General features: G+C 35.7%; 1 protein-coding gene across 2 annotated transcripts in view; it reads right to left on the reverse strand.

Moving 5' to 3' along the window:
- TTN (titin) overlaps positions 1-26,796 on the reverse strand; it is a 274,931-nt gene that overhangs the window by 145,036 nt on the left and 103,099 nt on the right. For both annotated transcript variants that reach the window (XM_047772981.1, XM_047772982.1), the window contains 40 exons: positions 26,501-26,590; positions 26,140-26,407; positions 25,784-26,044; positions 23,562-23,771; positions 23,288-23,365; positions 23,159-23,185; positions 22,672-22,731; positions 22,284-22,367; positions 21,358-21,432; positions 20,323-20,370; positions 18,177-18,581; positions 17,649-17,711; positions 17,201-17,278; positions 16,959-17,036; positions 16,282-16,371; positions 15,966-16,046; positions 14,384-14,467; positions 13,899-13,982; positions 10,720-10,803; positions 10,417-10,497; positions 10,191-10,271; positions 9,936-10,019; positions 9,583-9,684; positions 9,045-9,149; positions 7,029-7,109; positions 6,771-6,839; positions 6,459-6,542; positions 6,213-6,296; positions 5,851-5,934; positions 5,510-5,593; positions 4,686-4,766; positions 4,168-4,383; positions 3,179-3,256; positions 2,898-2,972; positions 2,598-2,690; positions 1,728-1,805; positions 1,326-1,532; positions 1,028-1,111; positions 742-819; positions 153-236 (listed from right to left, as the gene is read on the reverse strand). In XM_047772981.1, the coding sequence (XP_047628937.1) occupies positions 153-236; positions 742-819; positions 1,028-1,111; positions 1,326-1,532; positions 1,728-1,805; positions 2,598-2,690; positions 2,898-2,972; positions 3,179-3,256; positions 4,168-4,383; positions 4,686-4,766; positions 5,510-5,593; positions 5,851-5,934; positions 6,213-6,296; positions 6,459-6,542; positions 6,771-6,839; positions 7,029-7,109; positions 9,045-9,149; positions 9,583-9,684; positions 9,936-10,019; positions 10,191-10,271; positions 10,417-10,497; positions 10,720-10,803; positions 13,899-13,982; positions 14,384-14,467; positions 15,966-16,046; positions 16,282-16,371; positions 16,959-17,036; positions 17,201-17,278; positions 17,649-17,711; positions 18,177-18,581; positions 20,323-20,370; positions 21,358-21,432; positions 22,284-22,367; positions 22,672-22,731; positions 23,159-23,185; positions 23,288-23,365; positions 23,562-23,771; positions 25,784-26,044; positions 26,140-26,407; positions 26,501-26,590 (4,261 nt within the window). The remainder of the gene's footprint in view (positions 1-152; positions 237-741; positions 820-1,027; positions 1,112-1,325; positions 1,533-1,727; positions 1,806-2,597; positions 2,691-2,897; positions 2,973-3,178; positions 3,257-4,167; positions 4,384-4,685; positions 4,767-5,509; positions 5,594-5,850; positions 5,935-6,212; positions 6,297-6,458; positions 6,543-6,770; positions 6,840-7,028; positions 7,110-9,044; positions 9,150-9,582; positions 9,685-9,935; positions 10,020-10,190; positions 10,272-10,416; positions 10,498-10,719; positions 10,804-13,898; positions 13,983-14,383; positions 14,468-15,965; positions 16,047-16,281; positions 16,372-16,958; positions 17,037-17,200; positions 17,279-17,648; positions 17,712-18,176; positions 18,582-20,322; positions 20,371-21,357; positions 21,433-22,283; positions 22,368-22,671; positions 22,732-23,158; positions 23,186-23,287; positions 23,366-23,561; positions 23,772-25,783; positions 26,045-26,139; positions 26,408-26,500; positions 26,591-26,796) is intronic.

Here is a 26,796-nt window from a genome sequence, read left to right on the forward strand (position 1 = left end):
GGCTAAGTTTATTTCAAGAATCTTTTAAATATTAATGCTTTCTTTTCCATAAAGGGTTACTAAAGAGTTGATCCCCAAAGAGTATGGACTTGAACCGTTTAATTTAACCATTTTTTATATGCATTTTTTTATGACATTGTAAGTTCATGTACCTTTGGCAGGTGGAGCTTCCACCTTTTTAGGAACTGGTACTGGCACTTTCTCCTCTGGTACAGGTTTCTTGGGTACTTCAGGAACTTGAAAGATAACAAATAAGGTTAATGTTGCATTTTTCACTCACAGATAAGAATCTAGCAATTTTAGACCTATTGAAGCATCGTAGATATTCTAACAATTTCACTTTAAGACTGAAAGATTATCATAGCCACAAAACAAAGGCTAGGAAATGCATAAAAATTAAGATTAAAAAAAAACACTGAAAAAAAAGACTGATGATAAAGACAACATGCAATATCTGGTAAATGATGATTTTGTCCATTTTGGTATTACAGCAAGAATTTATTTTACTTTAAGGACTTTCCACTAAAGAGGAGGAGCCAAGCATTAAGTACCAGCATGCTCTGATGGTCAAGGTCAGAGATGAGTACATGATATACTGCTCCAGTAACCAGCTCGGAGGTCCTTGTCTTGGCATTAATATTGTTAATATTATTTTGGGGAAAGAACTGATATGGCTCACCAACTTATACTACATGGGTCAATTATTACATTATTCCATTGATGGATTTCAAAGAGATGTACCTTTAGCAGGTGGAGCCTTCTCTTTTTTAGGAATGGGCACAGGAACTTTCTCTTCTGGCTTCTTAGGAATCTCAGGCACTTTAAAGATATTGTTTATTGATCAGTACCAGTAACAACACATCCATGTTGTTTATTGATCACTACCCGTAGCAACACATCCATACAAAGGACAGTTAACATTTTAAACAACAGATAGTAACACACAAGGTTTTGAACTCAGAAGATAGTTAGCTACTTATATTCAGAGTAAGTCTTTTATATGCTCATGATATGAGTGGTGGTGTACCTTTTGCTGGTGGGGCTTCCTTCTTTTTGGGAACAGGAACAGGTTTCTTCTCTTCTGGGACAGGTTTTTTGGGTACTTCAGGCACTTTAAAGATATTATTAAGAATTTTGGAAATGTTGCAGAAAAGATATAAAATGTGAAAAGCAACTGCAGAAATCATACTCCAGCATCTAAAAGTGTATTCTTCTAAAATGAGCATAATTGTCATTGGTACTAATAACCCCCAGAATCTGACCAAATTGGACACCCAGACTCTAAAGATGCTGCTGCTAATCCCTCAGCAGGAGATATGATCTACCTTTGACTGGTATCACTGGTACCACTTCTTCTTCAGTTATGAGTTCCTCTTCTTCATGAATGTATTCTTCTTCTTCTTCTTCTTCATGAATGTACTCTTCTTCATGAACGTACTCTTCTACTTCTTCATAATATTCCTCTGCTTGGGTTACAACTTCTTCTTCAAAGACAATCTCTTCTGGTTCTCGTCTTTTAGGTACTTCTGGCACTTTAAAGATATTATCTTTAGGTTGGATGATTTCCAATTACTCAGCAAAATTAAGACACATTAGGAACATAGCCATATGTAACAGAAGAAAGGGATATGCTTTATCTTTCCCACAGAAAAACTTTACACAAAGAACTGAACATTTCATACCAAAAAAAGACAAACAACACATTGAAAAGGAGTGGTATTATGTACCTCTAACAGGTGCTGCTACTTCTTTTTTAGGAACAGGTACTTTTTCTTCTGGGACAACCCTCTTGGGCTTCATGGGCACTTGAAACATTAAGTATAAGGAAATTTTGTCAGAAACAGGCAATCCAGCCAATACTTGATTTGTTGTACTTTAAGGAACTAGAATAATTTTGCAAATGCCTCTTGTGCTAGATATGTGAGTGTTCATCCATAAGAAACTTCATATTTTCCCTGGAAAGGATTCTAAACCTCACTGGAATAAAAACATACAAAAGTACTCAAGTAAATCTGAAGTAGCATAGCCCAAGTGTGAAATGATGTTTAGTGTTTGGGTATCTCTGCTTGTATGAAACATTCTTGGCTGAAAAGCTAAATTTACTTCTGGATAAGTACATTTTCTGACATTCCAGAGAAGTTACTTAATACTTAGTAAAAAGCAGGAAAGAAATGGCTAGACACTGAATTAACTCTTTTTTCAATCTTCAAAATGACTTTAGGAGAGATAAACAGATATTGAACTGTGGTGAATATTATTACATTATTACATCAATTTAGACAAGTCAGGAATGTGCCAAAGGGTCACAGATTTTAAATCTAAACATTTGGTTCTATATGTAATGCAGCCATGTGTTAGGGCACAGCCATTATATAAGAAGTTGTGGATATATACTTTAAAAAAACTTTTCCTTTTAAGATAACATTATCTTTTTATCCTGTATTTATAGATTTTTAAATCTAATATCCTCCTGATAATTGAAAGACATAAAACAGCAAAAAAAAAAAAAACCAAAAACAAAACAAAACACAAAACACAGCTACTTCAATTTTAAAAGAGATATTATAAAAAAATACTATCAAAGAAGGAAATTATACCTTTAGCAGCTGGTTCAGTCACCTGCTCTTTTTCACGTTTGGTAATTGAAATATGTATTTTTTCCTCAACAACTTTCTTTGCTTCTTCAGGCACTTTAAAGATATTAATTATGAAAGACCATTAAAACCAACTACATGAATATCATATAAATAAAAATACACGAGACACTGTGAAATTTAAGAATCAGGACCAAACAATACATTCAGTAAGAAACAAAGAACATCAGACAAGGTAGTGAGACATGTTCACTGAACACAAGTAACAAAGATGTTTTTGGTAATTATTATGCTGCCATGTACCTTTGGGTGGTGGAGGTTTGAGTTTCTTAGGTATGGGCACTGGCACTTTTTCTTCAGGGACCACTTTCTTCAGCACTTTAAAATATCAATATTAACAGATTAAAAAACCTGAACCAGATTTCTTAAGAGTAGTAAGAACAAAGAATTAAGAAATACGATGCACAACATAATGTCCCAAACACACACGTGATTGGTACACTGACACGGCAACAGGGATGTGGAGTTTGACAGACATGTAGGAACCACAGGTCTCATAACTGATAATGTTTTTCTCACCCTACCTTTAGCTGGTGGGGCCTTTGGTTTTGTGGGAACTGGTTCTTCCTGGACAGGCTTTACTGGGATAGGCTTCTCAGGTTCTTTAAAAATACATACAGGGTATTTAATGTTAGATATTTTTGTCAGAGCATAAATAACAATGATATTTCTTTGGCAGACTCAAAGAATTAAAATATTATATCTTATCTACAGCATAGTCATAGCTTCTAGAGGTGAGTGAGAATCTGAGGTACAAGCAGAATAACATCTAAAAGACTCAACAAACTTTTTATTCCCATTTCCTCCCTGCTATTTACTTTAATTAGGTAATTGCGACTTTTTACATATTATATTTCATTTCACTTCAGGTAGACAAAACATGGTTAAAACTCCTTTCCATATAATACTGGTTTTTAATTCTCTCTGTAAAACGACACATAGGCTGTGAAACATCAGAAATTGAGTTAGTGAAATAATATTGATTTATTTTGAAATTCTAACAGAAACTTATTCCTAGAAATTTGATGTTCATTAGATAAAACACACTCCTTATGGTGGCCTTCTTCACTGTCTTTGCTTTTGAATCAGTCTTTGTCAAGTTTTGCTGATGGGATCCTTGAGGGGAGGTATTTTCCCAACAGCCTACCATGTTTGATAATAACAAGCTTCAGAATGAGAGACGTCCAGAAATTTTGGATCATGTATCAGAATGATCAAGGGCACTTCAAGATAAAACTCCTAACTTTTTGGAGAAAGAAACTTAGCGACATTTGCTATTTTACATAGGAGCAGAAAGGAGAGGGGAAATCGATGATTCCCAGAACCAAAGTCTAACAGTATCTTCAAGATTTATAGATTTTTTTCCTTAGAAGTTATCTAAGAAAAAAAATTCTGAACTTGCCAAACAAAACAAAGTTCTTTCCAAATTTCTTTGGGCATCCATATTTTTATCCTGTTCTAATGGAATCTTCACATATTTAATGTGGTTTCAGGTTTGCAGTTCTGCTCATACCTGTGACATGTTCTTCACGTTCTTTATACTCTTCATAATGTTCAAATTCACGTTCCTCATACTCTTCATATTGGTCATATTCTTCTGTTGGTTCATATTCCTCAAATTCTTTATAATCATATTCTTCATAGTCCTCATATTCCTCTTCCTGTTGTACTGAAACAGTTTCTTCTTCTCGGGCATAAGCCCATTCTTTCTCTTCTGTTACAGTAACTTCTGGAATAATATTGACAACAGTAGCATTTTACTTGAAGCCCATTGAGGTACCATAGTGCCAATGTGCTGTGATTTCACTCCTTGGTGATGGCCTCATGCACTGGTTATGGGAGACCCTGACTGTCCTCCGATGGGCAAGGTATTACAGGGTGTACATTTGCTATTTATGATCTCAAATGTTAGATTCCGTGGCTTTAGTCAACAATAAGCCAATAAAGGAGGAGAATCAAATTATGAACTAGCAGGCAAAGAGCTGAATAGTTTCATGCTTCATTTTGGTATTTAGTCAAAGCACAATATACCTTTAGTGACAGGAGGTTCTCTTTTTGGAACTTCGATGGCTACCTTTTCTTCTTTAACAGCTATTTTCCTGATTTCAGTCACTTTAAAAAGAGTAATTATTAAAAATTAATGGAAAGATTCAGAATAATATATGTTAAGAGTAATTGTGTATGCACAATCCAAGGACAAAGATGACCATTAACTGTGCTCATTGTTTAAAATTTTCATGTAAGTGGTAAGAAAAATCAATAGACTTGGAAATAAATATGGTCTCATATACATATGAATACTTTTTTCTAAGCTACTTAATACCTAAATGACATTGAATAACTTTAAGAAGACCAAGTAGTGTTTATAAGAGAATTAAATAAGACAACTAGACAGTATAAACAATAACTATCAAACAAGCATTAGACACAAACTTGTGTTATATGAACAGTTTCTTCATTTTAATTCTAAGGTAGTTTCATATCCTCTATTGGCACAATGTAAAAAATTGGGAATTTAAAAAATGTTTAATTTCATCAAAGATTGCCACACAAAACAAGCATTGTGGTAAAGGAGTTCAGTATATAGACAAATAAAAACATTAGAAGACAGTGCATTTTAAGGGAAAGTATCCACACATGTTTGGGGAGAGCTTCCCATTTTTTTTTTTTTTTGAGAAGAAGAGAAAATATTTTTTGGTATCAGAAATGTTTAATTTTGAGGTGATTTGGAATAGCATATGCATACTGTTTACTTTGTAGTACTTATTTAAATTTTTTTCTTTAAGGATCCCAACTTCACTACATTAGTTTCTATACCTATAAGCTTATTTTGATTTTTGGAAAAGCTGGTATACCTTTTTCTGGTGGCTCCTCCACTTTTTTAGGTTTGAGTTTTGGCACTTTTTCTTCTGGAATAGCTCTCTTGGGTTCCTCGGGCACTTTAAAGACAGATTTCATTTTAAAGAACTGTTTCCAATTTTAAATGAAAATATTTTTCATTTTAAAGAATTATTCAAACCACAAAAAGGGAGTTGTAACTATTAAAACATAAAAAAACCTGACATTTTCATTAATTCAAACATAAAACAACAACTAAAACAATGACAACAACAACAAAACAACACCCATAATTAGTGGATTTGGTAAAGAGAAGTGGGGAAGTACAATGTTCTGTGTATTGAAAAGCCCCATGTACCTCTTGGTCTTGGAGGTTCCACTTTTTTAGTTACAGCAACATGAACTTTTTCTTCCTGGGTTATTTGCATGTGCCTTTCAGTCACTTGAAAGATAATTTTAAGATTAAGGAGTTATATTACTTAAAGTGGAATTTTAAAAAATTCATTGGCCAGAAAGTATTGTGATTTTAGAATGTAACGTTTTCCAAGATACACACAAATAACAACAAGTAAGTAATACTCCACCACAGACAAGGCAATAATACCTCATTGCCACCAACGTACACCAGTGACCTCCATGTAAAAGGCATGACCCAAGGACACAGTAAGAGAACAAGAGACAAGCTATGTTTCTAGTTGCTGTGCTAGGGGGTTCATTTACCTTTGGTGGGAGGTGGTTCTTCTATCTTAGCCACCTTGGGAGGAGCCCTTTTTTCAGGAACTGGTTTCTTAGGCTCTTCTGGCACTTAAAAGATATTAGGCAACATGGTCACACCCACAAATGTGAGAAACACTAAACATAGGCACACTTATTTTCTTGTTAATGTTGTAAAAATTTGATGACTGTACTAACAGAAGATTTCAAAAAACAGTCATTATTCAAGAACAAAGGAAAACCCAATTATACCTTTGGCTGGTGGCACTTTTTCTTTTTTGGGAACTGCAGCAGGTATTTTCTTTTCTGGCACAATTTTCTTAGGTGCTTCAGGAACTTCAGAAAGATTAGATTTAAGATTAGTTTGCATTATGGAAGAAATAACTTCATTTGGGGGCAAAGAACTCACTTTTTGAAAAGGTCGCACATTTATACAATCAATGACTATACTCAGTAAAAATGTTTACACTTACATGCTGACAAAAATGGAGGCAGTTATCTTAACTAAAGGCATTATAACTATTAAGGTAAATGGTATCCCATTTCTTTGAAAGAGAATTGTACCTTTAGCTGGTGGAGGCTCTTCTATTTTAACAGGAACTTTTGGTTTCGGTACCATTTTCTTCTCAGGCACTTGAAAAGATTATTAAATACATTTGTGGAAATGCCCAGATTTCTTTTTAATAAACATTTAAGGAATATTTTAATTAAACATGATATTTAGCAACATTTTCAATACAGACAATAAATTAATCACAAAGAGGACGTTAAGAATGGGACAACACACACACAGATAGGGCTAGAATTTAAGAGTTCGTCTACCTTCAGCTGGTTCAGCTTCCACTCTCTCAGAGACTAAGTGCACCTCTTCCTCTACAATATATTCCTCAGGCTCTTCCATCACTTTAAAGACATCAATTTGAAAGGAGATAAGTTGTAATGTTTTTCACGTTTGACTTTAGCTGTACTTTATTATGTCAAAGAGAAATTAAAACAGTAAAAGTTTAACACTTGCCAAAGCCCTGTTCTCGTTTCAAATACTCAAAGAAGAAGATTTTAATGAAAGCATATACCTTAATGAAGATTATGGGAAATAAATGTCAATAATCTCATTTTTAAGTATGTCATAACAATAACAATGTTGTATTCACAAGAACAGGACAAGCACAAGACAGAAAAGCAATTCTCACAGCTAAATTAACAAGAACACAGGAATTTGAAGATGAGTTTCAAAAATAACACAGCACTCTAGTTTTGAAGGCTGTAGGGTGGAAGAAGCATATACTTGAGGGATCATAAATAGGTTTATAAGAAGGAAAAGACCTGTATTACACATGAAAAACCTACTGGGGACTTGGAAACAAGCTTTTTTTCCCAATTTTGTAAGAGCAGATATGGTGGATGAGGCAAGAGTCCTTCACATGATTTATGAGCCTATGTGTATAAAGGTGATTATAGAATAGAAAGATTTGGTTACAAACATTAGAAGTAAACTTAACAGGCTACCTATTCATCTTTTCCCTAAATCTTTTGGGTTTAATAAAAAATGCAGGGATATTATAAAATCTCTTTCTCTTTTTTTTTTCTCATGGCATGTAGAAGTTCCTGGGCCAGGGATTGAACCCAAGCCCAGCAGTGAAACACTGGGTCTTTAGCCCACTGAGCCACCAGGGAACTCCAAAATGTCTCTCCTTTTCATTAGTCTATTGTACTAAAATAAATTTATAATGCACACTGTCAAAAACTGAAATGAGATTCATGCAACGAGAACTTTCCTGTGTACCTGTTATGTTTGGTTTCCTGCACATTTCTAGAAGGAACAGAGCCCTCTGTGACTCCATCACATTCCTGACTTATGTCTGACATCCTGGCCTTTCCCAGAAAGCACCGCAGAACTGGTAGGCTTGCTCTAAGCCATTCCATTAAGACCACACATCTGGATTTCACATGAACTTTTCTTCCGAGTGGAGAAGAAGCAGGGCACCTTTTATTAGCCAGAGAGGCACCCAAGGGCATCTAACTGTACAATTCTACTCATATTTTCATTGGGAAGACAGTTAATTTGTTAAGAAACTTGTTTATTTCTCTTTAAAGCAGAGCTACATTAGAACTGTCTCAGTAAAGTTCTTCTGAATATATATCTCTGAATATATAGCTTTAGCCAGAATGCTCAACTTTAGCAGTGAACCTAGTGGTGCCTTAATTTATTAAAAGGGCATCATGACATTGAAATAAAGCTTGTTGTTCAGTCTTCAAACTATAGAGAACTAGGATTATAGGTATGGGAATATCTGAATAACAAGTTGTCCAAATTTAAAGATACCAGATGACTGTTTTCTCCATACATGAAATATTGTGTTCAGTGTTTTTCTCTCTCAAAGGTGGCCTTGACTTCTGAAATGTAATAAGGGAATATAATTTCTTAGTCATTTAAAATCTGTGAGTCAGGACACCCCAGGGAGTTGTGCTACCCACACTGCTTATGTTATCCATGTTTTAGACATTAGACTACCAAGGTGAAGATTATGCTATCCCACTATACTGAAACCGGGTCGATCTATTGAAAGGATATATGGAGATATTTGCACCATTAGCTACCCATAAATATATGAAGACTTATTTCCCATATGGCCAAGTATGAGGGAATAGACAAGAAATACATTGGATATTTACTCTAATTAATACTCCTAAATCCTGTGTTTTGATCAAAAATGCATCTAATAAGGCCAGGAAATGTTCACTGAATTTATGTCACTTTCATTCATCTGATAAACAGTCTATGAAAGAAAACAACTCATCAAGTCTCCAGGTCACCTCTAGCTTATTTGCATTGTTTACCTTCATATTCTGTAACCTCCACTTCCTCCTCCTCCTCTCTTTCCTCTTCTCTATAAACTGAAACAGATACTCTTTCCTCTTCTTCTGAATAACTCCATTCCTTCTCTGCAGATATTTTAAAAGATAAGATTTAATTTAAATTCAGCCTGAATATCCCACTGAAATCCTGACAATAGCCATGTGTCCCCTATAGTTGGACACTGTTCCCACTCTGCTTAGGGGGTGGTGTCACAGCACTTCCTCATTATAAGAAGGAGAGAGCTGATTTCAGATGAGGGGACAGTACAGCCCAAGACTGAGAAGAATATTTAAATTATGTCCAAACGTGGCCACTTGCACAATTATCACATGTTCAGCACCCCATTCACTCTCTTAAGAGTGATTCAGACACAGGGCAGACACAAAAGACTCAATCTCAGAAGCTATAACAGACAGACACTGTATAAGGACAACTTCTAAAGTAGCCAATGTGGAAAGAAGAAAAGGCTTGGAGGAAACAGCTGCAAACTCATTTCTCCCCTCACTTCTGATTAGATACCTTCATGCCGCATGACTTCCACTCTCTGAGGAACTGCAATGGAGAGTTTTTCTTCAGCAACAAGTCTTTTTTCTTCTATGACAGTTTTCTTAGAAACTTCAGCTTGAAGAAAGCATTAAAGTTGAAGCTTAAGAATCAAGAATCTTAACTACTCTCTCTCCCTAATGTTTGGGGAAGATTTGCACAGTTCACCACTTTCACAAGCAAAATGAGAAACGAATTACATATCACAAGTATTTACACAGAAAAATTCTATTCAAAGAGAGACAAAAGGTCAGTACAAGATGATGCCAGATAGGAAAAAGAATTCATCAGCTAAAAGATTTTTGTCAGAGGCTTGAGATAAATCCTACCTCGAGGAGGAGGGGCTTTCTTAGTGACAGGAACTGGCACGGGAACTTTCTCCTCTGGGACAGGTTTCTTAGGTGGAGCTGGCACTTGGAAAACATTGTACACTTTTAGAACCTCACAATTCATCTCACTGAAGCCCAACACAAAACACAGAGACACGCTCACCGTGCACACAAATCGCAAAACTAACAACAATATCGTTTGCCTCTGCAACATATTATTATGAAGATGGTTCTTGGAAAGGTGGAGAGACATACCTTTTGGTGGTGGAACTTCTTCCTCTTTCCGAGGAACTGGTCTTTTTTCTTCGGGAACTTTCTTCTTTGGTATTTCTGGCACTTAAAGGATAGTATTTGCTTTTAAAATTCTCAGAAAGGCAAAGTAGATGGGCAACATAGAATTGGCACACCCATTAAAGAAGACATGCAATTAAAGAAGTTTGAAGGAAAGACAAGGTTATTTCATGGAGGTGGGATGAAGTACCTGCTGGTGGTGGAGATTCTTCTCTTTGAGTGACAACAGTTATCTTTTCTTCTGTGACAACCCTCTTCTGTACTTCAGCAACTTGAAAAGACATTAATTTTTAGAGTTGACTTTTTATTTTCCAAAGTAGCTAATGGACAATTATTTTGTAAGAAAGTTGGCAGGTAGACAGACAGTTTTGTTGAATCCTTACACCATAAAACATTCATTTCAAATGAAACTAAACTAACAGATAATTAAACACAAAAATGTTTTGTACTGAAGACGTAATATAGGGCTTCTTTATTAAGCAAGTCACTGTACCTTTAGCTGGTGGAGCTTCCTTTTTCTTTGCAACAGGTACAGGCACCTTTTCTTCAGGGACAGGTTTCTTTGGCACCTCTGGGACTTAAAAGTTTTTAAAATAAAATGTTAGTTCAGACATATATCACTTTTATGAATGGATATAGGTACATATACAAGTCTATACAGCTCATTAATGTTATTATAGATTTTCTATGCATCAGCAAAATAATGCAGAAAATTAAACTATAGTATTCTAAAGGTCACAAGGTGATATATATCCCAAGTAATGTTACAGAGGTATTTAGGTGATTAAAAATGAGTTATATATAAGAAGGATATGTACAGAATTCATTTTCTCTGTATGCTGGTATACTTTTGATAAAAAATCAGTAATTACACAAACAACATAGTGTGTGGATACAGTATATAAAAATCTCTTTATGCTTTGTATTCAGAAGTGAAATCCATAACTACAATGGCTGTAATTTACCTAAGATCACGGACTATGATGTCATCAGAATGGTTGTATCTACAGCATTACTATTTTTCCCATTTCTCCCCTGATTTTTTTTTGTTTGTTTGTTTGTTTTAGGGCCACACCCGCAGCAGATGGAGGTTCCCAGGCTAGGGGTCTAATCGGAGCTGTAGCTGCCAGCCTATGCCACAGCCACAGCAACATGGGATCCGAGCCACATCTGTGACCTACACCACAGCTCATGGCAATGCCAGATCCTTAACCCACTGAGTGAGGCCAAGGATCGAACCTGAAACCTCATGGTTACTAGTCAGGTTCGTTAACCACTGAGCCACGACGGGAATTCCTCTCCCCTGCCCTGAATTTTTTTTTTCTTGGTTGTTCGCCTGTAGTAGCTACAAAACTCAGGAAACACCCTTGTGCTACAGTAGCCCTCTCAATATGACACCTATGTGTCAGCACTTTGGGGAGTTCTGTGTACAAAATTTTGTGGGTATGTACATGTGTGCTTTTCTCTAAGAGGCTCCATAGTTCCAGTAGGGTCTATGACCCCCAAAAGGTTTACAATGAGTTTAATTTATCTATTCTAAGTGTTGATAATGTTGAATTTTTAAGTTGCAGATGTAATTTAACAGCATGCATTATGAGTAGCAATTTTTTCCATTTTAAGTAAGATACCGGCAGTTTTTATGAACCTCTGCACCTCCACACTTGCATTTATAATATCTTGATGTAGTTATACAGATACACATTGACATATGTACACATTATGTTATGTGTATATTGGATGTTTATAAACACATGTTATTGGAGTTCCCATTGTGGCGCAGCAGAAACGAATCTGACTAGGAACCATGAGGTTGTAGGTTTGATCCTTGGCCTCACTCAATGGGTTAAAGATCCGGTGTTGCGGTGAGCTGTGGTGTAGGTCACAGACATGGCCTGGATCTGGTGTTGTTGTGGCTGTGGTGTAGGCCAGCGGCTACAGCTCCGATTAGACCCCTAACTTGGGAATCTCCACATGCCACCCATGCGGCCCTAAAAGGAGAAAAAGACAAAAAACAAAAACAAAAACAAAACATGTTACTAAGTGTGTTTATTTTTATGGATAAGTGAGACATACCTCTCAGTCTCCTTCGAGAGTGACCAAGAGGCCTTGGTTTTAGTATTGGTTTTAGTAACATAACCTGTTCCTTATAATTATATGATTTTCATATAATCATTATATTTTAATGATTAATCAGAAATCATTCCTTAAAAATCATTTGATTAAAGACTGTAAGAAACAAAAACATTAATTTGAAAAGATACCTGCACCCCAATGTTCATAGAAGCATTATTTACAATCACTGAGGTATGGAAGCAACTTAAGTTTCCAAGAGATGAATGAATAAAGAATATAATGGAATATTGCTCAGCTATGAAAAAGAATGAAATGTTGCCATTTGCAGTAACATGGATAGACTTGAAGGTAATGGATAAATTAGAGATAGACAAATACTGTATGAAATCGCTTATGTGTAAAATCTAAAAAATACAGCTAGTGTACATAACAAAAAAGAAGTAGACTCACAGACAAGGAGAACAAGTTAGTAGTTACCAGTGAGAAGAGAGAAGGGTGAAGGGCAATATAGAGAGATTAAGATGTATAAACTATTAAGTATAAAATAAGCTATAAAGGTATATTGTATAATACAGGTAATATAGCCAGTATTCTATAATAGCTATAAATGGAGTATAACCTTTAAAAATTGTGAATCACTCTATTGCACACCTGTAACTTATAACATATTGTATATCAACTACACTTCAATTAAAATTTTTTTTAAAAGACCCAGAATTCTACATATCCAAGAGTTTGAAAGAAGCAGATTTAATTCAGGAAGAAAACAGAAACATTGAGAAATCAGGCAAAAGGGAACACTACATAAAATGAATGATTTCTATAAGCCTGCTTTCTCCTGAGCTGGATCATGCTTGATCTCTCTGTAACTGACAAGATGTGTGCAGTTTGCCATTTCATTGCCTTTATAAAGTAGTGACTTTTATCACTAAACACCCCTCCCCCAAACCACCAAGTCAAAAACAACCAAAGCAAGAATTAGCACATTGTAATTCAAAAGTATCTATATGAAAGTTCCCCGACTAATTAGATAATTGCAACATTTATGGCAAATATCAATGTTCAATTAATGTCTCAAGAAACACAGTAAGAGTAAATGTCAAAAATTGATAGATTTCCAACTATTTAAGAGTAGGCATTATTGACTTCTCAGAAGAGTGGCAGTTACTAGCAGCACTGTATTTCCCTCATTAACATTCAGTTCTGCCAAATACTCTCCTGTTAGTCTCTGTATCTGGTCACAACTCATGAAAGTTTTTCTTTTTTTTTATTACAGTTGAGGGGTGAAAGAGTTTTTCCTAGAAATATGCCTGTAGAAAATGAGTTTCATAACTATCTCTTCTTTCTCTAAGAGCAGGAAGATATTAAAAATTTAAGATAGTTTGATATAGTTACTTTTTAAAAGTAAATTCTTTTAATGTTCAGTATCATACATAATATATGTCAAGAGTATAGCCCCTGAAGCTGACAAACAAGTGGAAAAACACAAGGGGCATGTAAAAGACACACAGAGAAAGATACATAGTATGTACAAAGACCAATTAAACAAAGGACTGGAATCTGGGGCAAAGGGTCACCCCTTGATCAGTTCTGCTGTACCTTTTGGGGGAGCAGGGGGTTCCTTCTTAGGCACAGGAATTGGCTTTTTCTCCTCTGGCACAGGCTTCTTGGGAACTTCAGGAACTTTAAAGACACCATTGTTGAAACAATGCTGAGAACTCTAATCTCCTTCTGAGACACTTAGGATTACATTAAAGCATAAATCCCCAATAAGAGTGTAAGAATTTAGGAAGTAATTTAATAGGCTCTACATGTGATAGAAATACATGCTAAATACATCAATACCATAGAGACATTACATATATTACATGAAGGTGACAAAGACCCAATTACAGTGGTCTGGAGTCTAAAAGTATTACTGACACTTGGCAACATGTTCACATGTGTTAATGAAATCAACACACAGAATTAATATATATTACAAATAGTTTACTGATGCTATTTCATTAATACACGAATCCCATAGAAGAAGGTACAAGAAGACAGACACTAAGATTTTTTTTTTTTCAAAAATATGATTCTACCTTTGGCTGGTGGGGGCTCCACCTTTTTAGGAACAGGAACAGGGACCACTTCTTCTGGGACTGGTTTCTTGGGTGGCTCTGGGACTTTAAAAAAAATGGGCCAATTTTGAGAAATTGTGCATTTTGACAAGGCATATGGTGTGGCAAGACTTAAAGAGTATACATTCTAGTTTTATACCAATAGAATGCATGAAAATACATGTTACAAACAAAAACAAAGGGCCATGAAGCAGTGGCTAATTAGAAAGCGTGACTGACATTCACTTTAACTGCAGGAATCGCCACTTCCCTAAGAACAGGTAGGAGCACCCCTTCCTCAGATATGCCTGTGTCTGTTCCTCAGATAATCAGTTTTAGAAACTTTACTTTTATAAAGCAGCTGCTTTAGAACCATTGCATTAGGTTATCTTGAACAATTTTGTATCCCCTACTTTGACTGGGGGCACGAGGGGGTCTGTGTGGGGAGGAGGGCCCCAATTTGAAGCTGCTGCCAATTTCCAAGTTATGACTTCTGTGGTGGTGCAATCCCGGGTACCAATCATGACATCACTGCTGTGGGGTTGGGAAGGGTTGCTCAGAAGCACACAATTATCCAGTATTTCCCCATACAGATGCAATTGAAGCTCAGAAACATGGATACTAGTAAAATAGGAAATAATGAGTTTTGAGCATTTATTACCATAGTTTTATAACATAATTTATTTAATTATGTTTATATTATTTAACTTTTTTTTTGTCTTTTGTATTTTTAGGGCCACACCCACGGCACATGGAGGTTCCCAGGCTACGGGAAAATTAGAGCTGTAGCTGCCGGCTTTTACTACAGTCACAGCAATGCCAGATCCGAGCCGCATCTGTGACCTACACCACAACTCATAGCAACGCTGTATCCTTAACCCACTGAGTAAGGCCAGGGTTCGAACCCGCAACCTCATTGTTCCTAGTCAGATTCGTTTCTGCTGCTCCATGATGGGAACTCCTATATTATTTAACTTTTAATCATGGAAGTGTTAAACACTGGGTAGCAAAATTCCTGAAAATTTAACCATCAGATCTACCATGAGATGGTAGAAACTTATTTCAGGATATTGTCTTTCCATTTCCAAAGAAATTTCACTAGATTGTAAGCTCCAGGAGTTGTCATTCCTTCCTCCGGTACCCTCCTCATGGTCCTCTCATCCCCTGTACTGTCCTTTGCACATAGTGTTTATAGGTCTGTGGACTATGTGACTAAACCTACTATTTATTATTATTTTTTGCTTTTCAGGGCCACATCTGCAGCATATGGAAGATGCCAGGCTATGGATTGAATCAGAGCTATAGCTGCCAGCCTATACTACAGCCACAGCAACGCAGGATTCGAGTCACATCCATGACCTACACTACAGCTCATGGCAACACCAGATCCTTAACCCACTGAGAGAGGCCAGGGATCGAACCTGCCTCCTCATGGATAGTAGCTAGGTTTGTAGCCCACTGAGCCACAACAGGAACGCCTAAACCTATTATTTAGTATTAACATATTCAGATATTTACCATGGAACTTTTAAAAGATGTTAAACTTAGAATGAATTACTAATACCTTTAGGTGGAGGCTCAATCTTTTTGGAAACAGCAACTTGAATTTTCTCTTCAGTAACAGTTTTCCTTTGTACCTCGGGGACTTTAAAGAAGGTACATTTTAGTTACTGGTATGCCACACTGTGGGTAGTAACTGTAGATTTACAAAGAATACTGAAATAACAAGTTAAAACAGACAAATGGGAACTGTAAAGATGACAGAGATTCACAAGGAGACAGAGATGTCTACATAATCACAAATTACATAAGAAGAAGAGGGATGAAAATCCATCTGAAGCCCTTTCATTTGAGCCCCCAAATTCAAATTTTCCTTATACCTGTGACTGACACCTCCTCCTCCTCTGTGTGAGAAGCAAAGAACATCTTTTCTTCTGAAATAACCATCTTCTTTGTATGTACAGCAGGTACTTTAAAGAGAGTATCTCACATTAGTATTTCTTTCTCCAGGACAAGACATCAGATCAAATACACGGTTGCACAGTATACTTCAATCTTTAGACACAGAATGAGTGGGTTAATATGATAGCTTGACAACAAATTCAGTATTGACAAGAAAACAAATCATGTTTCGCTCTATAGGGACAAACAACCCATGCAGCCTTTATCAAACACTATTAAATGGGAATCAAATAGAGACAACTTCTTCACACGTGATGTAGTGCTTTCCCAAATACATTAGGGTTTATTCACATAAGTGAGAGGATGGGGAATATTATATGGAGTGGAATGCATTGCATAGTAAAGTTAGAAGACTACTGATTAAACACAAAACCTTCCTTATATAAAATTATGTAATTTTGAAGCGAAACTAAAAACAAAGATAGTTACTATTTACTCAAATTATATAGATGTGCATCATAAAATGTATATTAAATAATGTATATAATGTCTTTATTTTGATTTCAGATTTGTGAATTGTTCAGTAATATATGTATACATATATATACACATAAAAAATGTTTAAAACTTGAAGCTGAAAGACAAAGATGTATACCTTTCACTTCAATAACTTCTTCCTGCACTGGAATCCGAGAAGGTTTTTGTGGAACAATCTTCTTTGAAACTTCAGGTACTTAAAAAATATGTACAAATATATTTGTATTGTGAAGAATATTGCTTTGTACAAAATTTAAAATATCTTAGTTTAGATGACTATATAAATAACTACATGTGACTAAATATCAGGAAACAGATTACTTGTGTACATGGTACTAGAAATGTTTTAAATGATAATACCTTTGGTGACTTGGACTTTTTCTTCTTCCATTCTTCGAGAAGTCTTTTCAATTTTTTCAACTACGGGCTTCTTTACAACTGCAAGCATTTTAAAGAAATTGCAGCATTTTTAGAATTTGTTAAACTAGTCTCTCTTTCTCACATTTTTTTTTTAAAGAGAGACAAGTTTGTTGCACTGAGCTTTAATACTAAGTACAACTGTTTCTGTACTTCAAATATTTTGATTATATTTTATTTTATATTTATCACAATAATGTTTTAATCACCTTTTAAATGTTTGTATTAAGTGATTTAGGTAGATATTCTTAGGAAAAAATCATTGATACAATGAAGCTTTGAGAAGAAGTTGTGCCTATTGGATTGAACTGGTGATTCATTCATCTTTGCCCAACAAGCCATGATAATGATGTTGATGATGTAATCTATTTAAATAATTTCAATTACATACCTTTAGGAGGTGGTACTTCTTTCTTTTCAGGAACTTTTGCTGGAATTTTCTTCTCACGTGGTTCTTTAAAAACACAGGAATAAGAAGGGGTACTTGAATAGCTACGTTCTAAGATATTGTGTCAGTTGGCAAATGATATAAGAATAACATACAACTGTGTAAATTATTGTATTTAGGATCTTTATTGCTAACAGGACTTCTACTGGATGTAGAAGTAGGATCAAGCAGAGATGCAGGAAGGCAAGAAAGTAAAACTTGAACTTCTGCATTAGAAGAGAGCACTTGGAATTCAGTCTTAGTAATAATGGGACTAAGTGATTGAACTTGTCAAAGAGTAATAATAGGACTAAGTGATTCAACAATGTCAAAGCATGACAGTAACTTTGAAGAAAATGACTCTTCTAAAGATTTGTAACTTTAAAAAATGGAAATGATCATTTCATCTATTCCATATCCCTTGCAATTAATGTTAATAACCTTGAAAATATAAAAAATGAGGAAAAGAGAAAAAAATCAACAAACACATACCTTCGTAAACCTCCTTTTGAATTTGGATGAATTCTTTTTCCCGGTACGCCTCTTCCCACTCTTCCTCCCCTTCCTCATAACCTTCTTCCCTTTCATAGTACTCTTGCCCTTCTTCAAAATCTTCTTCCCATTCCTCATGAACTTCTCGTCTAGCTTCTACTTGGGCCTCTTCATAGTCTTCCTCTGGCTCCTCATAATAAGGTTCCTCATATGGCTCTGTGTATGGTTCCACCTCTAATTCATCATAAGGTTCTTCCAAAGATTCTATGAAAACTTTCTTCTCCTCATAGACTGCTTGCTTTTTCTCATACACAGCTTCTTTTTCTTTCTGAACTTCTTTCTTTCTGGTGATGGTTGTTATTTTCACTTCTTCAGCCTTGGAGGATATATCAATAATTTCAGGAGCTAAAAAATAAATAAATTGAAAAAGATAATGTTAGCATATTACTTATATCTGTACAAATTACTTCACTAAATGAAAGTCAGAGTAATCAAGCAATATCAGGATCTCGGATCTTAGCATTCTATTGATTATTTACATTTTCTTTGTTTTAAATTTTTGTTGAGTATAGAACACAATCAGGAGGGTTAAGGGACCATCTACTCTTGAGGATTTTTCCAGTGTGAAAAAATGGTATTCAGTAAATATTATCAAATGGACACATATTCCATTGTTTTATGGGAGTTCTAGTTTGCAAAACCCTTATTTTTTCCCATAGAGTATATTAACGTTTGATCATTTTATGGAATTTGTATTTAATATTTCTGCAGCTAACCTCTATTTAAATCCCCATCTATTCTTTCAAAAACACTTCTAATTTTATTTATTTATTTGCTTTTTTTCAGGCTGCATGTGTGGTACATGGAAGTTCCTACGCTAGGGGTTGAATTGGAGCTGCAGCTGCTGGCCTGCACCACAGCCACAGCAATGCCAGATCTGAGCTGCATTTGCAATCTACTCTACAGCTTGTGGCAACACCGGATCCTTAACCCACTGAGTGAGGCCAGGGATTGAACCTACGTCCTCATGGATACTAGTTGGGTTCGTAGCCCACTGAGCCACAATAGGAACTCCTAAAACAGTTCTAATTTTAAAGTATATTTTATTTATATTATTTTTAAAAAAATTTTATTACTCAGTGAATTTTATTACATTTATAGTTGTACAATGATCATCACAACCAAATTTTATAGCATTTCCATCCCAAACCCTCAGTGCCTCCCCCTCAACCTGTCTCATTTGGAAACCATAAGTTTTTCAAAGTCTCTGAGTCAGTATCTGTTCTGCAAAGAAGTTCACTGTGTCCTTTTTATAGATTCCACATGCGAGTGATAGCATTTGATGATGATGTCTCATTGTCTGACTAACTTCACTTAGCAGGATAATTTCTATGTCATCCATGTTGCTGCAAATGCTGTTATTTCTTTCCTTTTAATGGCTAAAGCTATATTTTGGACTATTGAATATGGCTCTTTAGTTTATTTAATAAAGGTAATATTTAAAATTATGTAACCAAGTCAATTAGTTGCTTTTATGTAACAACTTAAAAAAATTAAGGCTAATATTATTTCTATGATCCTTAACATCTGGGTTAGCTACAGCTGAAACAATAAGGGATGACCCCTCCCTTTCTAGCCCTCACCATGTCTTTCCCTGTGTCCAATGCACTGAGGCTACATGAACATCTGCCTAGGTTTTCTTTCTTGGGATTGGAATGAAATAAACTAGCCATCATTTCTTTCTTTCTTCTACTACTTCTTTTTTTCTTTTTACGGCCAAACCTGCAGCATATGGAAGTTCCCAGGCTAGGGTCAAATCGAAGCTGCAGCAGGCTGCCGGATGATGCCATAGCATAAGATCCGAGCTGCATTCAAGACCTACCCCACGGCTTGTGGCAATGATGGATCCTTAACCCACTGATAGAAGCCAGGGACTGAACCCACATCCTCAAGGACACTATGTTGGGTTCTTAACCCACTGAGCCACAAGGGGGACTCCAATTTCTAATGCTACTTTTTAATGTATTGGAGGACGCTCTACAACTTTACAAATAAGTTGGAAGTCTAACACATAAAAATAAAGATACAATGCAGAGACGCAAATCTCAGAAATAAATAGAACAAAATATTTAATAATTTCATTTACCTTCTGCTGGAATTAAGGCGATAGGACGTAGGGGCTTCTTGGCAACCTCTGGTAGTTTAAAAACATAAAACACATGTTTATTTTTAGATTATGCACTTTCTAATGCTTACTAATCCTGTACACCCTTGTTAGTCATTTGTATAATCTATGACTACTAGTCATATATCAGATGTTTTATAATGTCCAAATTTAGCTCACGAGAAATGCTATGCAATGCCATAATTAATGAAAAAGCAGAGGCTGAAATTTTATTTTCATTTAGGCTCATTTAAAATAATTTAAATTAACATGAAACATGAAGAAAACATTCAATATGTGAAATGCTAAAAAAAAAAGCATGTTTAATTTTTTTCCATGACGAATGGTAAAATTCAGGGAATATCCATGGTTTTTGAGCTTCTTCTTATTCTATAACTTTTTATAAATGACCACTTAGAAAAAAGTCTTAGTGAATGGTGCCCTGTGCTCCCAGATTCTCCTTTTTTTAGAAGGTTGCTGTACTCTAATTTTAGCCAGATGGATAAAACCATGTGCTTAAATTTAGTTATCCAATCTTCTTCCTAAAAACTTTCCAGGATATAATAAAAATTAATTAAATGGATCCCCTTGGAAAAAGTATTTTTTTCCCTGCAAGTACCAACATTTAGTGCAGGTGAACCGGGAAGGATGCTGAGTTGGGCTGGAGCAGCTACTTGGAATTAACATCAGCCCTTGACCTTCTATTGGTATGACTTGATCCAAGACCAGCTGCTGGACAAGAGCACAGTGTTTTATTTAAATCGCTATCCAGAGATAATAAGAACTCTCTGGTGTGGCCATTGCGTGCCATGGGCAGACACGGACACAGGAGGGTAGGGGAGGAAAAAAAGTTGAGAGAGAGTGAAGACTAAGTCAAAGAAGAGGGTAAGTGTGAGTGAAGGAAGAGGTACCCTTTCGAGAATTCACACTGAATCTTCCACTACCCTCCTCACTGTTTGGGATTTAAAATTTTTAACCAAGAGTAAAGCAGTAAGACTGAATTTTGATTAATTATACCTTCAGGTGGCGGTGCCTCTTCTTTGGGCTTTGCAATAACTTTTTTAGCATCTTTCTTCACAGCCTTTTTAGTCACTAAAAAAATGAGATATCAGATGTAAATTTTAGTGTTCTCAGGAAACTGAGAGGTTTATTAAATTTTTTGTGTGTCTTTTTAGGGCTGCACCTGCGGCATATGGAGGTTCCGAGGCTAGGGGTCCAACTGGAGCTGTAGCTGCCAGCCTACACCGCAGCCACAGCAACGTGGGATCTGAGCTGCATCTGTGACCTACACCACAGCTCATGGCAACACTGGATCCTTAACCCACTGAGTGAGGCCAGGCCTGCTGACTGATTAGTTGAGCAGTTTAGGGGCACAACTAGTACAATTTATCTACTGAAGTATTTGAGAGGGATAATTCCCTGGTACACTCAAGTTTATCAGCTCTTTCCTTTGCTTAAAAAAAATCAAATATATCAAAGATATTCTAAATCATATTTTTATAACAAAACAGTGAATTTTAAAGAGTAGTTAATAATGTTTTGAGAAAAAACACAAACTTTCAACTTGACTATCTGCTAGTATGTTTTATTTTTATAAGCTTCACTGGCATTTGATTCAATTATTTTATTGTTATATGTAGTATTTAGGAAAATATGAAATGTGAAATGAAATATGAAATCAGTTTGACATTTAATGCTCAGTGATTCTTTTAAAATAAATTATTTTAATATTAAGCATCACATTTGGTTTTTCTGATGATTTTCAGACTTGTTAGGCACATGTCTTATACACTTAGTTAACACAGAGCAAATAATTTACATCTTGAAAAGCAATTCAACCTATTATCCACTAGAGGGCAAACGTGCTTCATTTAAACAACAATTGCCAGGTCTGCAGTAGCTAAATTCTATATTTTGATATCTAGGTAGACAACATATAATACCTTCGACACGTTTTGCTGGTGGCTTCTTTTCTTCAGGTGATGGTAGCAACAGAGGGATGGGAGGAATAGCCGTAGGAGGAATTTCTGAAGAAAATAAAGGCTGTCATAAGTAATATGGTTTGGTTCCTTACTTTGTTTGAAATACAATGAAAATCTCATGCATTTCTTTCAGTACTTCAGAAGTGCTATAGTACCAATTCATTGATCAGCACAAATAAAAATAACCTCTATTTATAATCATAACTACTCTTTTGCCTCAATTTTTAATTACACAGCAAAGAAGAAGACATGGCAGGATTTGTTCGTGCTCCATGCTACAGTCTAGTCTAGTAACTTCCTAGTGGGAATACTGCTGTTTCTGTCTCAGGGTCATGGTGCTGAGTCTTACCTTCTGGTGGTACTGCTCTGATAGGCATGGTTGGGATTGGGACTCTGGAGTCGGGAATATCTGAAAAGGGACATTTAATAATGGTAAGCACAGAGAAACTGAAAACAGGTATTTATTAGACAGCTAAGATGTGTTTGATTGGCAGGCATTTCCAACAGTGGAATCTAATGTATAGACACACAGATATTAAGATTCTTTTGTAGGCAGCCACACATGCAAATTTATTTCCTGTGAAAATTTGTTTTGTTCTATGGCCACCTCGTTTGGCTTGATCCTAGATATCTGCTGAAAGTGACCTCATAATCTCTAATTTCCCAAACTCACAAAGCCTAATATTTGTATTATTTTCCTGAAAATAGTTTTACTAAATAATATTTTACTGGAAAAAAGAAATAATATTTTTAGATATATTGGTTTGGCTTCTATCATTTACAAAATTGCACTGAATGTACTGTAAGAAAGGATTGATTTTTTTTTTTAAACTTACCAGGAGGCTTCATCTCAAGTTTGATTTCTGCAAAAGAAACAAAATGGTATTTTTTAAACTTTAGAATTGTCTTGTCAGGCTACTTGGTTTCCAAGATTGCAATGTGATTTGAATGGGCTGTTTTCTGACCTTTAGTTGTTAGGTACAGCTCTGCTGTGCTTCTTGCTTCACCTCTTGGCTCTAATCGAGCAATTACTGAATAGACACCTAAGGGAAAAGAATCATAAAATGTTTGCTTTTTGATATGTTTATAAATAATGCTACTTTAAGTATAGTATTTATTTATATTTCTCTTTCCTAAAAAAGTAACCTAGATAGAATTACAGAGTGTAAGCACAGAGTAGAAATACATAGAATAAAGTTTAAATTATATCCAGTTCCAGGGATACTGTCAATGAAGTACCTTCGTCATCTGGGGTCACATTGTGGATGGTCATGTAATGACAGCGACCGTCATTCCTGAAGTTGTATTTCTGGCTCTCAGTCAGCTCTGTTGGTCCTTTGTACCACGTTACAATGGCATCATCGAAGGACACCTCACACTCGAAGGTGGCGGATTGGTGCTCACTCACCACAATATTCTGGATGCGCCTTGTAAACTGAATTGGTTCAGCTGTTTAAGTACAAAAAGAGTTCGAATTTAGATTGCATGGGGAGGAACTTCTTTCACTGTGCTTTCCCCTCAGGTGTTTCAAGTCTCTTTTTACTTGATTGGAAAATGGCAAAGGCTGAAAACATAAAACAAGAAGAAAGTGTACGTCTTTGTACCAGGAATAAAAAAAGTATTCCAATCCTTACGTGTATTCTTGAAGATTCAATTCAGGAAAGTTTAAAGAAATCCCTGAAAGCCCTTAAAATATTTACATGGAGGCCATAGTCAAGGATGCTTATAACCTAAACGTTAAGTTTAAGCTCTAAAAATGTTAGTGAAATGGGGTGTTTAAAATAGAGGGAACATAAACTTAATTTTACTGTGATACTTTATTCCCCCTTGAAATTCCTTCTTTCCTCTGTAAAATAATTCTGCTATTTAGGATCTCGAATTGTTTATTATTTGACCCGTATAACTTTCCCTATGAAATAATTTCAAACTCTTCAGGAAATTTCACTTCTAAATTTCAGAGGATTCATTTTTAAGAGTGCTGAAACCTGCTTTGCAAGCACATGGGCAGATGTGATGGAGTCTACCCACTGGGAGTGGCAGGGCATTTAGTAGGAGAATGGGCTGGAGTGGAGGTCCTTCTGCAAAATTTTATCTGGAAGCCTAGAGTTGAATGTATAACATCATGGACACATTAGATTTCATATATACTTTTGGGAGCTTTTTTTGAGGAATCATAAAAAATATGCAATTATATTAAAATAAGTGGTTTCAATCAGACCCTTTAAATGGAAAACTATTCAAAAAATTTAAACTTTATACTTATAAGTGAATTATAGAAGAAGTAATATCATATCACTTATATGCAGAATATAAAAAAGGATAAAATGAACTTATTTACAGAACTGACTCATAGACTTTGAAAACAAATTTATGATTACCAAAGGGGACAGGTTGGGGGGTGGGATAGACTGGGGATATGGGACTGGCCTATGCACACTGAGGTGTATGGAATGATTGGCTAATGGGGACCTGCTGTATAGCACAGGGAACGCTAGTCAATATTCTCTGATAATCTATGTGGGAGAAGACTCTGAAAAAGAATAGATGGGTGTACATGTATAACTGAGTCACTCTGTTGCATAGCAGAAATGATCACAACATTGTAAATCAATCATACTTCAAGAAAACTTAAATAAAATTTTTGAACTTTAAAATATAACTATGCTTTGATATCAACTGCAGAGCAAATGCTTATGCAAATAAGAAGTGATATAGTTGTCACTTCAACAACTATAAATGGACACCAACGCCTGGAAGTAGAGGCCATCATTAGAGCCAAATGATGATCACCCTTAGACTGATGAATGCAGTCTAAGGGTGTCTTCAGACAGTGTATATAAACAATGGATTAGGAAATGAATATTTTTGCTCCCAAATCCTGAGATTCTAGTTCATTTCAGAGATTCAGAAGGTTGGGATATGGTCTTCACATGAAATATTTATTTCTGAAAAGTTGCTGCTAATCATACATCATATATGTTGTTAATCTCATCTCTAAAATTTCAAATGGAGTCAATTTGATTCCTGTAAACAAAATGTAAACTCATAGCCAAGACCTCTAGACATATAGCCATGAAATCTATTCCTTTCCAAGATTTATTTCTAACATTTAAAATCATAGATGTGAGAATTGTGGAATTTAGTAGAATTGTAAAATAATCACTGAATTTAGCAGAATTATGAAATTTAGCAGAAACAACTGTTATAAAGTCATTGTTTAGATTGAAATCAATCTTCTGGTCAAAAAGAACTGTGCAAAAGAATCAGCACTTACGTGAATGCTTCCCTTTTGATTTTGCGTGGATTTTGAGATGTGAGTGAATGCTATGCATGCATGTGTTGCAAAATGAAAACACACTGGAAGATACATCTGATGGCAGGGTTGCAAGGTTGCAGGGGTCCTACACTACATTTGCCTTTGACCAATGCTGTAAAAACTCCAACCACAGTCTCTCACCCACCTTCAATTCTGAGGTCTGCTGAGGTTTCAAGGTCTTCGTATTTGCAGGTGTACCGACCCTGGTCCTCTGCTCGAACATCTGCAATGGTCAGCTTGTGGACTTTGTGTTCCACTTCTGTTTTATATCTACCTTGGGGTTTAAGGATTCTGCCATTTCTGAACCATTCGGACTTGACATTTGGCACAGAAAACTGGCAGGTCATGGTGCAAGTCTGACCTTCTTTCAAAGTAACATCTTGAAGATGCCGTTCCCAAGCAGGTTCTGTGGGTGTGACACAATACACATTTTGTTCAATATCACGTTTTGTTCAATAGTAAATTAATCTCACAAGTTTTTTTTTAAATGCTTTTACTTACCAATTACAGTTAGTTTAGCACTAGCAATGTGTGGACCACACACCAATCTGTAATTGCCCTGATCTTTAAGTTGGCAGTTTTTGACTCTGAGTGTATGTCGATCACCATCAATGCTTATTTCAAATTTATCACTGGGTTCCAGTTTTTCAGTTCCTTTGTACCATGAAAGCTTGATTTCTGGATAATTAATCTTAATGTCTATTTCAAACACTGCATCATCATCTTTTAAAACGGTCTGATTTTCAATGTCCTTGATCAGAGTGACAGGCTAGGAGAATAAAGTAAAATGCATTAGTTACTCCTTCCCTGGTAATTCCCAACAATAAATTGTTCATTTTGTGATCAGTATAATTCATTTCACCTCTGTCTGTGATAGCCTTTGCTGAATAAATGATACAAGTTCCTCAAATTCCTTTTCTTCCTTCTCTGACTTCTCTATTTCCTCAATTTCCTGAGAAGAAAAAGCAAAAACATTACAGATAAAATAAAATTTGAATTAGAGGATGCATGATTATATTCAGCTTGCATTCTTGATGCTGCTTGTTTTTTTTTTTTTTTTTTTCTGTCTTTTCTAGGGCCGCACCTGTGGCATATGGATGTTCCCAGGCTAGGGGTCTAATCAGAGCTGTAGCTGCTGGCCTACACCACAGCCACAGC

Source organism: Phacochoerus africanus, chromosome 3 (genome assembly GCF_016906955.1).
Source record: "Phacochoerus africanus isolate WHEZ1 chromosome 3, ROS_Pafr_v1, whole genome shotgun sequence".
NCBI classification, from domain to species: domain Eukaryota; kingdom Metazoa; phylum Chordata; class Mammalia; order Artiodactyla; family Suidae; genus Phacochoerus; species Phacochoerus africanus.